Source organism: Poecilia latipinna, unplaced genomic scaffold (assembly GCF_001443285.1).
Source record: "Poecilia latipinna isolate Pla-1442-1.1 unplaced genomic scaffold, P_latipinna-1.0 Scaffold19, whole genome shotgun sequence".
In the NCBI taxonomy this organism is placed as follows: domain Eukaryota; kingdom Metazoa; phylum Chordata; class Actinopteri; order Cyprinodontiformes; family Poeciliidae; genus Poecilia; species Poecilia latipinna.
The window spans coordinates 117228-134141 of record NW_015112635.1 but is presented as its reverse complement, the minus strand read 5'-3'; the positions used below and the strand labels follow the sequence as shown (position 1 = coordinate 134141).

The 16914-nt window shown below is 35.8% G+C and overlaps 1 protein-coding gene across 1 annotated transcript in view; it reads right to left on the bottom strand.

The window, feature by feature from the left end:
• The window catches only part of erbb4b (erb-b2 receptor tyrosine kinase 4b), a gene marked incomplete at its 5' end in the record, with an annotated part of 154438 nt that overhangs the window by 109331 nt on the left and 28193 nt on the right, over window positions 1-16914 (bottom strand). The window contains one exon of the mRNA XM_015034837.1: window positions 11763-11949. Coding sequence (XP_014890323.1) covers window positions 11763-11949 — 187 coding nt within the window. The remainder of the gene's footprint in view (window positions 1-11762; window positions 11950-16914) is intronic.

Genomic DNA, 16914 nt, shown 5'->3' with positions numbered 1-16914 from the left:
AAAAAAAAAAAAAAAAAAAAAAAATTGAACCCTGCATCTTCAAATGTATTCAAAATGACTTAAAGTGACTTTTGATTAGGTGACCAAAAATCTTAAATAAATAAGTACTGCACTTTAAAAAAAAAAAAAAAATACGGGTGTTAATATTAATGCATCCCTGATGTTTCTGACCTCAGAAGCATCAAACTTAATCAAGGTGCCAAAACTTTTATGAGGGTGTGAATATATATTTTTTAATATGTTCATTTTGCTTAGTTTTATCGTAGGGGAAATTTTGACACCTACCCTTGGAAAATGAGCAAACAACAACTTAAAGATACATTTCTGACGCGAGCGGATCACACCATCACCCTTTTGGACCGTCTTTTGACATTTTTTGTTCTTTTTTTCTTTTCAATGTGTTTCTGAAATAACTCGGTTGTCAAATGCTTCTCGGAATTGATTGACGTAGATGTCTAGCGGCTAAAATTTCCCAGTTCACACCTGCGTGTGTGGAGGACTGTATAAATCTGGGATGTAACTTTACTAGAATCAGAGCTCACTTTGACTATTGTTGAATGAGTTGCTCCATCTGCAGACGTTCGAAATAAAAGTTTTGTTCCTTGAAACTTTGCTTCTCAGTAGCCTGATTTTTGAAAGATCTTTTTTGAAAGATTTTTAACTCCACACTTGTCAATCATGATTAATCACTGAAAGTGATTGAGCGGGTGATTGGTCTGATTACATTTTTTTAAATGATTGACAGCCCTCATTTTTATAAAACCGATCAAATATTTATGTTTATTTCAGTACCACTGTATCCTTGATGGAAGGAATATAAATTAGATAAGTCATATGACATTAATATAAACGCAATATTTATCTTGAGGGTTGCAAACAAATGCAACACATTTTTTTGACCCCTCCAGCCCCCCATGAAAAATAAAAAATAAAAAAAAAGTTTTACTTGAAAAATTCATTGACATCCAGAAGGCTTTGAACTTTTGATTTTTGATGTGGCCACAGTTTGAGCGAATTCTGACCATTAGGGCCACCATACTGTGAAAATGTTTTGCATCAATAAATTCACTGCAGTCCTGGCAATTTTTCATGTACAGAACTCGTCTGCACATTATTTTGTAGGAGACAGCTCACAACCTACTTGTCATCTACGTGAATTATAAAGTTCAGAATTTTGGTTTATCATTAAAAGATGTCTTTCCCTGGTCCTGAGGTATGCCAAGACAATCTCTTAGCATATTAATATTAACAATAGCTCATACATTCTTTCTTGCTTAGCTGGCAGTGTTTTGTGTGAACGATAACACCAAACTAAACTCGACATGAAGTAGTTACTGTGTAAAAATGGATTATTTTGCTTTGATTCATAATGTTATGGTATGTTTATTCTTTAGAATTTTTGGGTAGATTGCAGTACTTCCATTTAACTAATTAAATAAATTCAACTCTGTCACACAAAGATTGTGTTATCCTTTCATACCTGTGCTGATTAAAAACATTAAAGAAGCAGCAATTTAATTTGTGTTAATATATGATGACAAAAATAGTAATTTTAAACATCACGAGGCAGCGCCTGACATTAGAGAGTAGCATCTGGAACAAGAAATCTGATGAGATTTTAACAAATAAAATATATCTCATTCATTTTATTAAATTGTACATATTCATTGGAGCTCATCAGTCTAATCTATGTCTTTGCCTTGAAGGAAGGAAAAGCATGAGAGAGACTTGGGAGTGTTTTTGATTATTAATTGGCATTAAAATTCCTTCCATGCCTCCTTTAAGTTTTAATGAGGTTAAAGTCCACTCTTACTTCCAGCAGACCACCAAGGTTCAGTTTCTAATGGAATGAATGTATATTTAGGCAGCAGTGTGAGCTGGTAAAAAAAAAAAAAAAAAAAAGTTTAACTGATGTTAAGGCATAGGGAGCTATTTTTTCTCATCAGTGTCCTAATATTGGTTTTGATGCAGATATAGGCATACTGTAAGCAATGTAAAGTTGAATAAATTATAAAATTTATAAAAAGTTCATGTATTTCAGTAGTTGAAGTTACAAGTAAATCACATTATATAGATTAATTACACAGACTGATGTTTTAAAGCCTTTATTTCTGCTAATGATGATGACGTCTTACTTACAACTAATAAAAACATGACATTCAATATAACAATGTTAAATCAGACCGAGAAAAAAAATCATTCTTAATGCAGAAATATGGGTCTGCATGGGTCTAATGTTGAAAACCTGTATAAAAGTTATAACTTCCAAAAGGTACACTTAATCTGACAAACAAGCCTAACTTGAAATCACAAGCAGGTTGGGGTTATATTTAACAACATGGTTTGGGTTGACATGATCTGTGTGTCTGCTCTCTCATATCAATGTGTTTCAACACCCCTCCCATATACACAAATGCAATCCCAAGCAATATCTGTAAAAAGTCAATAATTATGTATCCCTAATGTGGCAATCTATTGCAAACTACTTTGACAGAAATAATTACAAAAGGATAATATATATATATATATATATATATATATATATATATATATATATATATATATATATATCTTTTTTTTTTATAAACTTTTAAGTGTACCCAAACATAGTGAATAAATGATATCCCAGGTTGTGTCATATTTGCTTTAAGTCAGTAGTATCATTCACTGTGTCAGCAAGTGGTATTACACAGCAATCAATTAACAGGAAGTACCTCTGATGCCTGTTCCATACTTCAATTTAACATGTCCCTCCTTACGATCCACATTAGGGCCCCAGAAATGTGACAGTATGAATCTCGTCCTTCAAAAAAGAACTCCCACATGCCCCCTTCCTGGAGCGGTGAAATATTGAGTGTGACACGGGAGTAATTGCATGGGAAGTAATCAATTAGACACACAATTGAAGGAGACCTGAGGTCTGTGGGCTGCCAGGCAAGAAGCTCAACTGAATTCTGGTGACATGCACCAAACCAATCTGGCCTGCCTCCTTTGGCAAAATTGCTCATTCATTTTCTAATAGCGAGTGGATGAATAAAAGATTTAGGGATCAAAGAAAAGGGACTAATTTTATGTACCCTCATTAAGCAGTCCCTATACTGGGGAAAACACACCAACTTAAATCATCACTTTCACCTTACACCTTAAACAGTCCTTTCTATTGTTTCCTTTTGTACTGCTGTCATCCAGCAGCAAACTGGAAAAGCTCGGCATATGATCCCAAAACTGCAAAAGCACTTGCAGGATGCAGAAAGTCTCAATCTTTGTAAGAGTTTTGTAAACAGTGACGAGCCATGCAAACATGACATTGTTTGCTTTTTTGCTAAAGCCATCAATGAGACAAATTAAGACGTCTATCTGAAATATGGTGGGGAGAGAACAGGGGATAAAGAGGTGGAAGACAGACAAAAAAATGGAAGAGATAAAGAGAGAGCAGATGGGCCATGAAGAAGTGGATAACGCCTTGGCGTAAAACACAGGCTTGTGTACATGCATGCAATGAGAGAAGATCATTCAGCAGATGGGGCCTTAGATTAGATGCTTCATTTTAGACAGACGTGGTGCAGACATGGTGTGGTTCGGAGAAATAAAAAAAAAGAAAAAAAGAAAAGAATCAACAACACAAAACAAATGTGAAAAAATAGACACAGGGTGCAATGGGGAAATGGAGGGGAGGCATTAGCAGTAAAATGTGTTAAATCAGAAAACTCATCTGTGTTGTGGTCCTTATTGTGGCTGTTAATATTTTGCCAGGGAAACAGGCTTTAATTACAAAGTGAGAGAGCAAAAGCTTTCCGAGGTTCATGTAAATCCAGAAAGAACTAGAAATGTCTGCCTGAGCATGAAAGCCAACATTCTGTATCAGCATGCATCAAAATAAAGATTAGGAACTTTTGCAAATGTCAGCAGGCAGCGCTGTATAACCTTTATCTTAGATGCTCAGGCAAAAACGGGGTATAAGACTTTTAAACAGAGCATTCTTGTCTATATTTGTCACATTGGAATAAGACTTCACTACATTTTTATTGCACTTTTATGTTATAAACAATGACAATGTAGTGCATCAATATTGTGGAACTAAAATTCAGCATGGATTTAATTTTTATATAAACAAAAGTCTGAAAATTGTGCTCTGCATGTTTAATTCGCCCTTTTATTCTATTACCTGAAAATAAACTATATGACAAAAAAATTGCCTTTAGAAGTCATTTAATAAATATTACCTGCCTGGGTATAATTACATCTCAGTATGAAGAGAAATGTTTTCTGGAAAAAAAAAAAAAAAAAAACATTGTTTACTAATGTTAGAAAACATTGGTCTGCAAATGGCACAATTAAAAAAAAAAATATATATATATATATCAGGTCAAATACAAAGTTCCATAAAAATGTGCCATTCCTACTTGACTAGGCATGGCATATCTGCAAACCTACATAGATCCAGAAACACATCTAAATGGGCAAGTCGAACAAGGAGAGGAACCAAGCCAAAAGGAGCTGTTCAATGAAATCCATAAGCTAAACCAGATTTAAACAAATTATCCTATATGCTAAGCGCAATGTGTGGAGAAAAAAAAAACTCAGTAAATCACCTTAGCCCAATCATCCACACAGTGAAACAAGGTGAGATCACATTTTTTCAACATGGAAGTCGGTAAGAGTTGACAATATGATGGATGAATCTAAACACAAGGAAACACTGGAAGACAACCTTTAGACAGAGATCCTAAACACACAGAGACAGCTATTTTGTATTGGTTTCAAAATTGAGTCCTCGATGTCTGGTGGTGTGCATCTTTTACATGTGAACTTTAAGATATCTGGTTCATTTAAAACGCATGCTTATTTCTTTTTCATAATTTGTCAAATTCCACACCTAAATACAATTGAGAATCTAGTCAGAGATGCTATTTTCAAATCTGATGAGCTATTTTACAAAGCAGACTGGGCAAAAAAAAGTCAGTCTCTAAATGTGTGAAGCTGTTAGTCATACCACAAAAGATATGCAAATGTAACCATGGGATTGAATGCAAATATACACCCCACTTTTCCTTTGTATTTGTAAAAGATTAAGAAAAACATGTATTTTTTTTTCTCTTCAGAATTGTACACTATGTGTATTGAACTATTCCATAAAATCCAGACGAAATCAATTGAAGTTTATAATTCTAGTGTAAAAGGATAAATTTTTTTAAGGAAATGTAAAAGGCTTTGTTGTAAAATAAATATGCTTTAACTTTCTCCGGGTTTCAGAAAGTAATGTCAAACAAACAACTAAACTTCTCACACTTGGAAAAAGGGTCTTTTATATTTATTATTCTACACACCCCTGTGCATGCAAACACAATCCCTAAACTTTTCCCAGCTTTGCAGTGACTTATATTTCATATTCATGAGGATAACTTAGCTAAGCTTGATTGAAAGGTGCATCAGAGGGAGTCCTATCCCTGCTCAGCCAAAGACCTCCCTCCATCCCACCCAGTTCCTTTAAACCCAGAAAGTCCATTCACAGCAAGCAGAGTGCACCTAAAAAAAAATCAATAAGTGGAATGCTACAATATTGTACCGACAAATTGATTTCATCCCAAGGCAATTTTTTACCCAAGTGGAAATAGGGTTCAACAACTGAGGGGGCCTTTAGCTGTGCCTTCTCTAGATTACCCTCTTATGGTCTTAATAAGTTTTATCCTTTTTTATGTGTTGCTTATAGATGATATCGATCATTTTACACTTCTCCTGGGAGCTATAGCAATGGGAGCAATGGACTAATGTGACAGCAACATCAAAGGCCTTGTAATAAATGAGACGTCTAGGCTTCAACTCACTAAGGCATTCACATGAAGGAAGGAGTTTGATCTACTGCAGAGGACTAAGACTTATTTTCTTCCTCAGTCCAATGTTGTGTGATGACAAATGTGCACACATCTCTAGCACACAAATGATTTGGCTTAATCCCCAAGAGCTCCTCTCCCAGCTACCTCCATGTATGTAAAAAGCAGCAACAAGGACATGCTAAAACAAGTTTTCTTTTTTTTTTTTAATCTATGAAGACTTATGATATTTTTCCAAGATATAAAAAGGTGAAACAGACATTTCAGCATACCTTGTATGACAAGAGATTCTTCAGGTTCAGCGATTTATTAAATGTCTTGAAAAGCTAAGATAGTGTTTCAGCTTTTGAGCTCCGAGGAGAAGTGTACGTCTGAATGGAGAAACTTCTTTTTGCTACCCTTTCAAGAATATGTGGAACAGTTCAAGTTACAAGTAGTTTGTTTTGATGTAATTTATGATCATGTTGTTTTTGATCTGCAATAAAACAGACAGAACAGGGATATGCATTTTGGCACAACCCAGTTCAGATGTTTTTTTTTCACCTACTTTCTTTGAAAGTATGAAATTATTACATTTTGGGAGAAGGGTCACACTGAAACCACTCAAATTTGAATGCATTTCACAGCACCAATGAGTCTCACTCCATAGCTCTGGCGTGTTAAATTCTTACTCCTTGTCACTTCCATAAATCTCTGTTTTTCCCCACTGCCTAAAGAGGGGCATGGGCTCTTCCTAAAGCAAAAGATTGATAGAGTACCCCACCCCAACCCAACTTGTTTACGGCATCTCCACATTCACAGAAATGCGGAGTCTGTTTTGCCCTTATAGATTATCCTGAGATTACCATCACAAGCTCTGGAAGGTTGTTGTAGCCCAATTCTCTCATGCTTACAGCCTGTAAGCATAATAAATTAAGATGAAGATAACATAATATAAGTTTTGATGGCTTTGGGTTAATAGCTAATACATACTAAATTTGGTTAACAGCCCATAATTCTATATTTTGTAACAAAGATGAAGGCTACAGTCTATAATAACTTAGATTCGAGTGTTGACTAGAATTGCCAATTAACTTGCAAAAACTACAATTTCAGACTTTCTCTGTACTCACGCTCCAAAGACTTTTGACTGAACATGGGCTCAAGATGGCTTCAAGTCTTTGTCTCATCTAATCAGGGTTGATTGTAACTGGCAAGTGTAGATCATTTGAGTAAATAATTTCTTGTCCTCTCTGTGTTACTGCTGTGCATGTAAATGGCTTGATGCCATGGCAACATTACACAAAGCAGCCGAGTGTTCTCTGTAATGTTTCTAAACAGTAGGTGTCAGTAAAAAGAGTTAAAAGTAATTTCCTTTTCTTTTTTTTTTTTTTTACTTCAACTGCATTGTTAAAGATGTTAAAGACTATAGCCCTAAAGAAATGTGCAATTATTTCTAAAGGTGAAATTAAATTATTAAGTGGGTCTTTTTTAGAGTGTGGCAAAATTATGGTTAATAACCCCTTCATGGCCCGTGTAGCTTTTTAAAAATGAACATATGGATATAAGTTCTATAATGAACATTTTTTTAATTATTCTGAGTTTTTATATTTAAAACTCTTAGATGCATATTTAGGACTTGGTTTTCTATAAATTTGGTAAACACTTTGATTTCAAGTGAGGAGCAGAAAAAACTGTAAATTCTAATGCACTACCTAGTAGGGAAGTGGAGAGGTTACACATGGAACTTTTCAGTATGCCAACAAACATCCTTCAAAACAAAAGCACTTCCTGCTTGATTCATTCAGAGGAGATGTTGCTGTATTAAATTCTGTTAAGCAATAATAATTTGAATTCATCGACCACAACACCTCTGTGTTTTAGTCTCCCTAGATGGCATGTATCTGATGTTTGAATATTAATCTTTTTCATTGATTATCAAGATAAGTTTTATGACTTGACTTTTACATACGCCCAAATAATTGATATACAACTAGGACTGGGAAAAATGACTCAAAACATCTTGAGATAATACACAGAATGCACACCCAGTCCTTGGAAAAAAAAGGCATTTTTTTATTTTTATTTTTTACTTGCTTGGATATGAAAAATTGGAAAAAACAGAAAATATTTCAAGTTTAATTCTATGGTCACTTAAAAACCCAGGAAATAAGCCACTAAATGTGATGAGACTATGATCTGGTTAGGATAGGTAAAAGTTAAAATTCACAATTATGTTAAAGAGGGTTTGACACAAAACAGTGACTCGATGAAATGCCTGCCTTTAAGGAGGACAAAAATCTTGGCCTTAAACAATTGTGTTGTTTTCCCTGTATACCATCTCTTCAGTAAGAGACAGATTGATGAAGCAGAGCAGTTGCAGACCAGTGCTTTTGTACATAACTTCCCCCGCTCTTAATGGCTTAAGGCCATGGATGGCAGATCAAACAGCCTCTTCTCACAGAGTCCAGCCCCGACTCCCAGAGCACTGGCTTCAACTTGGCACCCAACTGAAAAAAGCTGGTTTGGCTGCTGTTTGTGACAGACAACTGCTTTTCCCTAAAAATGGTGGAAAATGTAAGAAAACATACTGCATTGTGATGTAACACAAAAGCAGATACTGCCTTAGCCTACAAAGCCTGATCGGGCTCCGTTACGTTTTTCAGCTCTGGGGAATCACCGAGAAGAAACAGAGGATGGACAGAATGAGAGAGGATTAAATAATTTAAAAATAAGGTTCAAAAGAGGCTCAGAATGGGGTCTGGTGCCATGTTTCAGTCTCAAAACACTAAAATAAACATCCGCTATGACAAAATGTTATTGTAATCTAACTATGATCTGTTTCACTTTGGTTGCTCTTCTTGCCTTCCACATGAAAAGTGGGATTTCTCTCAGTATTCAGTTTCCATGTGAATTCCCATGGAAGTTCAGAAGAATGGTTGTTCAGATCAATTTGCAAGCTTTTCTGCGGTCATATAGAAATGACCAGGAATTAATGTGAAAGTTGTGCCTAAGCTGAAAATGAATCACAAATAATCATTTTCTGTTACAGTACTTTGAGTTACTTGCCAATAGCAGTGGTGGAGAAAGTACTCAAAAAATGTACTTAAGTAAAAGTACAAATACACAGACAAAAATGTACTCAAGTAAAAGTAAAACTACCACATTAACATTTGTACTTAAGTAAAAGTAAAAAAGTACTGGCTTTTAAAAATACTTAAGTATTAAAAGTAAAAGTACTTGCTGAATGCATTACCTAATCGCTAATACAATATCATTAAGTGAACCGATCGTATTTAATTTTAATACGTCAGAAATGTGCCATTTTAATGAACAATGTCACAGATAAAGCATGTTTTATTTGTGTTTACTCTGTAACATAAATTAGACTTAGATATGTGATTCTATGCATCATAATTTCAGGGATGGAAACATCTTGTCTCCTGTCCTAACATAGCAAAAACTTCACTTTTTTTTTTTGCCACTAGTGGCTTTTATTTTGAAAGAAATCCAACAGAAAGGGGATGGAAAGAAGGTGGGTGGGGGAGGACATGTAATCAAGACCACCTACCCAAGACCAGGTCAAGACCAGCACCCCGCGCTACGTGACACAAAAACATTAAGTTTTACCTATCAAAATTGCTTCTCAAATTGATCTGAAAGATCCACATTCGCATAAAACACCTAGATATTAAATACTTACAGCTGAAATAAATTTAATCAGTAAAGATCCGTCCAGAAGAATCGAATCGTTCCTGAATGTCATATCAATGCAGACTTTGGTCACAGCGTTGTCCCATATAAGCGACACCTCAGTCAACACCTCCACACAATAATTCAGCGCATGAGTGACAACTTTTTTTATCGCAGATGCAACATGTGTGTCTCTGTACAGTTAGCTTTGCTAGCATCACGTCCACAGAGCTTACCTTTCTTTAGCTTTCTTTCGAAGTGACGCTAAAAGTTGGACTAAGTCCCCACCGTCCTTGAAAGCGAAGCGTTGCTTATTTTAAAATAAGCCATGACTTACATGGCTTATTTTACATGTCGCCATATCTATGATTTATGCAGCGCTATTATATAACTGACGATTAGACAGACATCTTCTCCCGCTCAGAGGAAACCACTGCGCATGTCTGGAGCTCCGCGTGCGAGTAAAGGTGGAGGCGATGGGTGACAACAGACACTAAGTCACGTTATTGCTAGGATTTTACGGCGCCACCTTAAGACCCTGAACTTCACATTTTAACGGAAAAAAAGAGCAACGCGACTTGGATGTAACGAGTAACGCGACAGTTTTGTAGAAATGTAGTGAAGTAGAAAGTACAGATACTGTAAAATGTAGTGGAGTAAAAGTAGAAAGTACCCATTATTAAATCTACTTAAGTAAAGTACAGATACACGAAAATTGTACTTAAGTACAGTAACGAAGTACTTGTACTTTGTTACTTTCCACCACTGGCCAATAGTGATTCCCCCTCGGCTCTTAAGTAACCCATCTGTAGATGAGTTATTTGTAGTTAAAGAAAACTTAAAAAAGAAAATTTTTTTCCGTTTTTTTTTTTTTTTTTTTTTTTGTACATTCTTACAAACTGTTACTTTTAACTGATTGCTTAAAAGACCCAGAATCAAGTTACTGAAGTAGCAGAAAGCAGCCCATATGACAATAAAGGTCTTAAGAAACTGCAGATAAGTTACTAGTTTAGACAGTTGAAATTGTTGAATTTAAATTGGATTCCAGAACAAAAGAATTTAAATTATGTGAAAGTTTCTTATTGTTCATAAGCTGTTAATTTGTTTCCCTTTTATAACCTTTAGTAAGCATTAAATCAAATGCCTTAAACTAAATCATTTCTATTTGAACATCTTTGCTTGGTGCCATTTAAAACAGTTTTCTATTCTGTACATCAACATTTACTTGGAATGATCTTGAGGTTGAATTTAGCTTCAGAATGAATGTATCATACTTTGATCCTGCATTAGGACTTGGGCTCTCTGTGGTACGCCAGTCTTAACCCTGAAGTGAAAAAGCTCTTCATGTTGTTTATGAGACAAGAACTTTATTTAATATTGACCTCAAGGTCAGGGCTCTCGAAGAAAACCAAGCAGCGCAAACATCTGCTGTTCGCAAAACAGAGCCACCCACATAATAGTGTATTTTCTCAGGCAGTCACATAATGTTCTCTCAACTTCAAGCTAAACACCCAAGGGTTGATTGACAAGTGGATTGTTAATCATGAAAAAATACATGTGGGTGACCACTTGGTGTAAAGGAATTAAATTAAGTCCTACTGGTTAGGTCCTTGAAGAAACAGCAGATGCAAATGCACAGGTGCACAATCTGGTAAATTATTTGTGGGTCCCTTGCCTAATAGCACCAGGAAGATTGTTACCAGTATGTTGATGGTTGGATACGTTTCAGTGCACAACAATGCATTGATAAAAAAAAAAAAAAAAAAAAATATATATATATATATATATATATATCAACAATAAAATAAGTGTACATTGAACAAATGTGTATTAATTCTAACCAACTTATATGTCTGTAGTAAAACCTTCACTGTTCAACTGAAGTTTGGCCTGCAGAGCTTTTGTTCCTGAAGCACCACCACATCAGCCCTTTCAAGACTGCCACTGATGAAGTACACCACAAAGATTTAAAGCAAACAAGTAGACAACTGATAGTATTGCATACATGGTGTGATCCCCAACTAGCTGGCCACTAATTTGTCAAAACTGTAGTGGTATGAGAATCATCATGTAATGCCACATGTACTGTAAATACACACCATTGTATTTGCAGACATTACAGCAAAGCCCAAAGAATTCTATGCATGATCTGACTGCTTCACTTACCCTTTTTACAACAACAGACCAAAACTATGGAATCCATCATATATTCAAATAAGTCAAAATTAAATATCCAGCCACATCAATTCAGCCACTTGCCTGTGAGGTTTTTAAGACCCAGCTGTCGAAGGCCAAAGTTTCCATCCCGTCTATAATTCAGAAAGATTGCAAGCGAGTAGCGGTCCTCATAAAGCTTGGTTCCTCGAATGATCCTCAAGTTCTCCAAAGGCAGGTAGTCGAACTGGTTCAGAGCCACCAACACGTAGCCAGTCACTTCTCGTATGGACTGTAAACAGAGTTATAGAAGGTTAATGTTAATGTTGATTTTAGCATTCTGTGGCAAAAAAGTGGCACTGAAACAACTTTTTTTTTTTTTTCTGATAGTCAAGACACACTTAAATAATAATGAAAAACTAAGAAACTGGTGACTTTTTTGTGCAATATTGTCAGTGAATATTTCTGAGGATGACAAAAATCTAAATTTCTACACTACATATTGGGTGGAGTTGTGCTGAAATGTTTTATTCCTATACCAATACTAAAGTACGGTGCAACAAAATGTTTTTTTTTTCATCATTCTTATTAATTTTAAATAAATGAATGCACAAAACTAGTGAAAATTGAAAAGAAAGTTGCAAACTATTAAACAGCAATGAAAAGGAAAGGCCCACATCAGATCGCTGGTAGACCAAGTGTTCAAGGTCACTTTCCACATTTTCAATCATGCCAGGGAGTTGAGTTACAGCATTGAAGGCAGGAGATTTTGCTTCAGGGTTTGTGGCCTCGTTGCAAAACCTGGCTGAGGGTTCAGTGCTCATAGCCGGGTCTCGGCCTGGGGCTGACTGAGTCACAAGGACAACCATTGCTTCACACTTTAAATGTCATTTAGGGAGGGTATAACGACTGTGGAGACATTGGCAAGGAGCCACCCATTCAGAGTCGCTGTAGCGTGAATCAAAGTGACAGCATGTGTCCTTTTTCTCCCTTCCACCCATCCATGGTGGCTGTCATTAGTAGACAAGCAGTCAAAAAAGTCTTTCCATGCTTGCCCAACTTATTCTGATAATCAACAAGTCTGTATGTGAAGAGTGTTGCTGCAACTTGTGCATTGAGCTGAAATAAGTGAGAAAGAAAGACCTAATAGTTTAGTGACAGTGACTGACAGCTGACAAGTGGTGTGATCATCAGTCAGTGGCAAACAAATGGCAATCTCAGCTCAGCTGACGGCCATATGCAAAATATGTTTGCAAGTCCAGATTGTATTTTTTTTTTTTTTTTATGTAAGGGAATTTGTATGCTTTTGTGCATGCATTTTATGCTCAATACTTGTCTGCCCATGCAGCTATTGGTTTCAAGTAAAAGAACAAGTTAGATGGCTTATATTATTTAGGATGTGATGAAATAATAATTTTGTTTGTATGCATTCATCACTGTCTGTGCTGGTGTGGGTGAAGCTTTGAGTGATTTTACATAGGAAGTTAAACCTTGCAGCCAATCCACTGTTTAATACTGTCAGCAATTATGCACAGTGATCCGTCATCTGAAAGAGATATTTTATATAAACATACATGCTTATGTCAGATTTGCAAGGAATGATGAACCAGGTGAGCAGATCTCATCAGTTTACCAGTGGACAGTCTGATTGCTTCAGATTGAGTAATCTTGAAGATCATCACTTTAATTGCCTGTATTTTGTATTGAAAACAATACTGTATGTTGCAAGATTCTATGTGTTAAACATCTAGAATAGTAAAAGTTGTGTTGGACAATTAATGTAAAACTACCTTTTTATATAGAGCTTTTACAGAGCAAGAATGGACTGCAGTATCAATGTAAAAGCTAAACAGAGAGAAGCTCAATCTTTTTCTCAGATTATCTGTGTCATATTGGACTGTCATGACACGATGACAGGTTTAACAAATACATATATACTGCAAGTGCATGGTTCCTTTTAGATTAAGTTTTACATTACAAGGACCAAGAAAACATTAAATCTTCCTGTAGAAGTGAAAATTAACTTTGTTCTTAAATATTCCTGATTATGAGTTTGTGTACCTGTGTTGTTGAGCTTTTTTTTTCCCTTTATGTGTAACTGTATCCTGGAAATTTGTATGAAGACAAAAAAGAAAAGAGCTCTTTAGGATATCTGTCTATGTAGTGCAGTGATATATGCAGTATCATGTGATAACCCTTCATTCCCAATCTAAGTACTCTTTGCTTCTACTTAGAAACTTGCGCAGAACAGCAGGAACTAAATTTGGCTGACTGTTTCTAACCATATACAGAAAATAATAATTACTTCAGGGCCCACATTTCATGGGGGCTTTATACACATTTTTTTTTTCTTTTTCTGAGACTGTTTATTACAGCACTTGCACAGTTGTCGGTTTGTTATTTTTCAGCTCCCAAATCAATACTTTACCAAGTGCAGTCTTGCAGAGGGAAATAAAACAAGGGAGAAAGAAGATGGCAGATGCACACTTTTTAACCCACACATTATTTGTTTGGTAATAAAATGCATAGGAAAAGAGAAACAACTTGTAGTGATTACCAGTCCTTGCCGAGTTAATGCCTAAATCTGCCCTGTTCATGGCCGTTTTTCTTAAACGCAGATGGAGGGGCCTGATGCAGACCAAACGCAAAGTATACCCACTTGAGCAAAACATCCATCTAGATTATAGCAGGCTGAGCGACACATGGCTCCAAAGGGATAGAATAGTTATGTATCCCCAGAAAAGGAAATCTCGGTCCCATCTGATTAGAGCATCTATTTCCACATATTTTGGATGTTCCCCGCATGAGTTGTGGCAAACTTCTTGTAGCTTTCTTTCAATAAAATATATTTTTTTCTACTTCTCAGTCCTTCATATACGCCATATTTGTAAAAGTTGTCCTGCTGAAAGCTTCCAAAACTTGAACTGCTGCCCATTTAGTTACCATGAACCTATGACCCCATGTTTGGCCTGTCATTTAATTTGATTGCCATGTCTCATGAGAGGTTTAATCAAATTCTGCTTTGAACCACTTTACAACTTTACCCTGACCTATCTGGCCTGTTCCAGGATTCATAAGTATGATTATTCACTAATATTTTCTGACAAACCTCTAGGGTTTCCACATTAAGTCCGTCTGAATGCACCTTATTGTAATGGATGTTACTTATGGGGCTAAATGGATAAATGTTGTATTTTTTTCTCTTTTTTTTTTGAGAATTATGTTTGTAAATATATTTAAATCATGGATCCCTTTATTTCCACTTCAAAATTATGCACGGCTTTCAATTGGTCCATCATATAAAATCCAGATGAAATGCATTAAAATTTGTGGCTGTAACATCTCTAACATAAAAGTTTCAAGTGGGTTCCTAATTATTCAAGGCACTGTGTGAGCACAGTAAACTTAAAGTCAAAATTTAAAGCAAATTATTTGTCAAAGAAGTTTTGAAAAAATTAAAACAGGCGTCTGAAGTACATGGGAAGACCAGCCAAACAAGAAACAAATTTACAGAGAAGTTAAAGTATTGTAAGTAAAATTAAATATGATCATTTTATGGGATCTCTCACCGGCGTCATCCGACTTTACATGAATTCCTAAAGGTCAATGAATAAGTATCTCAGCAACAGTGAACAAAAGAGATGGTGAGAGCCAGATTTAGTAGATTAACAGGGATTTCTCCCTTTTTCAACCCAAGCAGAAGCATTTGTGAGCGGAAGTGTGGCAGCGGAACAAACCCCTCACTTGAGTCACTGAGACGTGCACCGTTTTGAAATTGAGTCCTTCAATCCCTGAGCTCTGAAGGAAGAAGAGAGGAAGGTTTTGAGCAGAATCAGTGAAGGAAGGACAAAGAGTTGGGGAAGAAAGGAACCATGAAGAGCAACAGATTGGCAACAGATGACAGGTTAAAAGTTTGGGTTGTGTTTTACTTAATTTTCAAGACATAATTGATGCCATGTTTGAGACAAAAAACAACATAGACAAAAGGTTTGGGGCACATATTATGTTAGAAAGGTTGAGGAGTGGGCATGATTAACATTTTTGAAAAACAAAAAAAAAAAACTTAGACATTGTATGATTTCTTCTTATTTCTATACATATTGATGCAAGCAAATGTTCTATGCAGAGATGCAGCCACTGAAGACAAATACACAGTCCTGGTGTACTGGGAGGGCTTAGGATTTCCTTCACTAAGCTTGCTTCCTCTATTTCCGTATTGCATCAATAAATCCTCTGCCTGAGCTCACTTTCACATCTGTAAGCAGGCATAGAAGCCGGATAAAGTGTCCTTAAGTGTAACTAAGAATCATCCTCAATGTAAATGACATCCAGATTAAAATATTAAGTCAGTGGCAAATGTAAAATGGTTGAAACCGTGGGCCAGACATTAATTTTCAAAACTTTACAAACAAGATTGGACAGTCCTTTAAAAATGAACCCTCTTCAAAAGTGCAAGTGTCCATTCATTCATTCATTCATTCATTCATTCATAGTGCTTGCTTCTCAATTTTAATATTGGGCAAGTTTAAGTGTCTAAGAAAACCAACTTCATCAGGAAATTCCCATTTAAAGTATAAATACCTAATTTAAAAAAAAAAAATAAAAAAAATAATGCTCATCAAAGGGGGTACAGGTTTGTAGTACCCCCTTTATAAATTAAGAGGAAAAAGGAGATTGTTTGCTGTGGACGTAAGGCAACATGGAGCACACAATAAAGATCTAGAGATCTACAGATGGGACTTAAAGGCAGTATTATGCAAAATCAACTTTTTTGAGTTTTATGCTTATCCCTAATATGGATGAGGTGGATGCTTATTTGAGAGTGCTGCTTCATCTATAGTTTCAAAACTTTAAATAGTCCACATTGGGATCCGAGTAAAACATCAAATTATTCACATCTTTGCTTCTTCTCTTTCAGTCAACAACTGTGCCCTTTGAATTGGGGCACTAGTGTCTAGAAGATAAAGGTCATCACTCACAACAACTTTGTACTAATTTGAAGTGGCCTTCCCTATACGGGTACAAATATTTCTAAACCCTGCCAGAAAAATGTCCCTTGTAGCACACCTTAGCCACTAGATACCCTAGTTGCAGAGGTCAAAGTTTTATATTTTCCTTGAATGTTTACCTGATCTTTGCAACATCCTAATATTAGAACGGTATATTTCAGTCTTAAGAACTCATTTTGGCATTTTGGTTAATATATTGACTAGACACACACATATACTCTCTCTCTCTCTCTCTCTCTCTCTCTCTC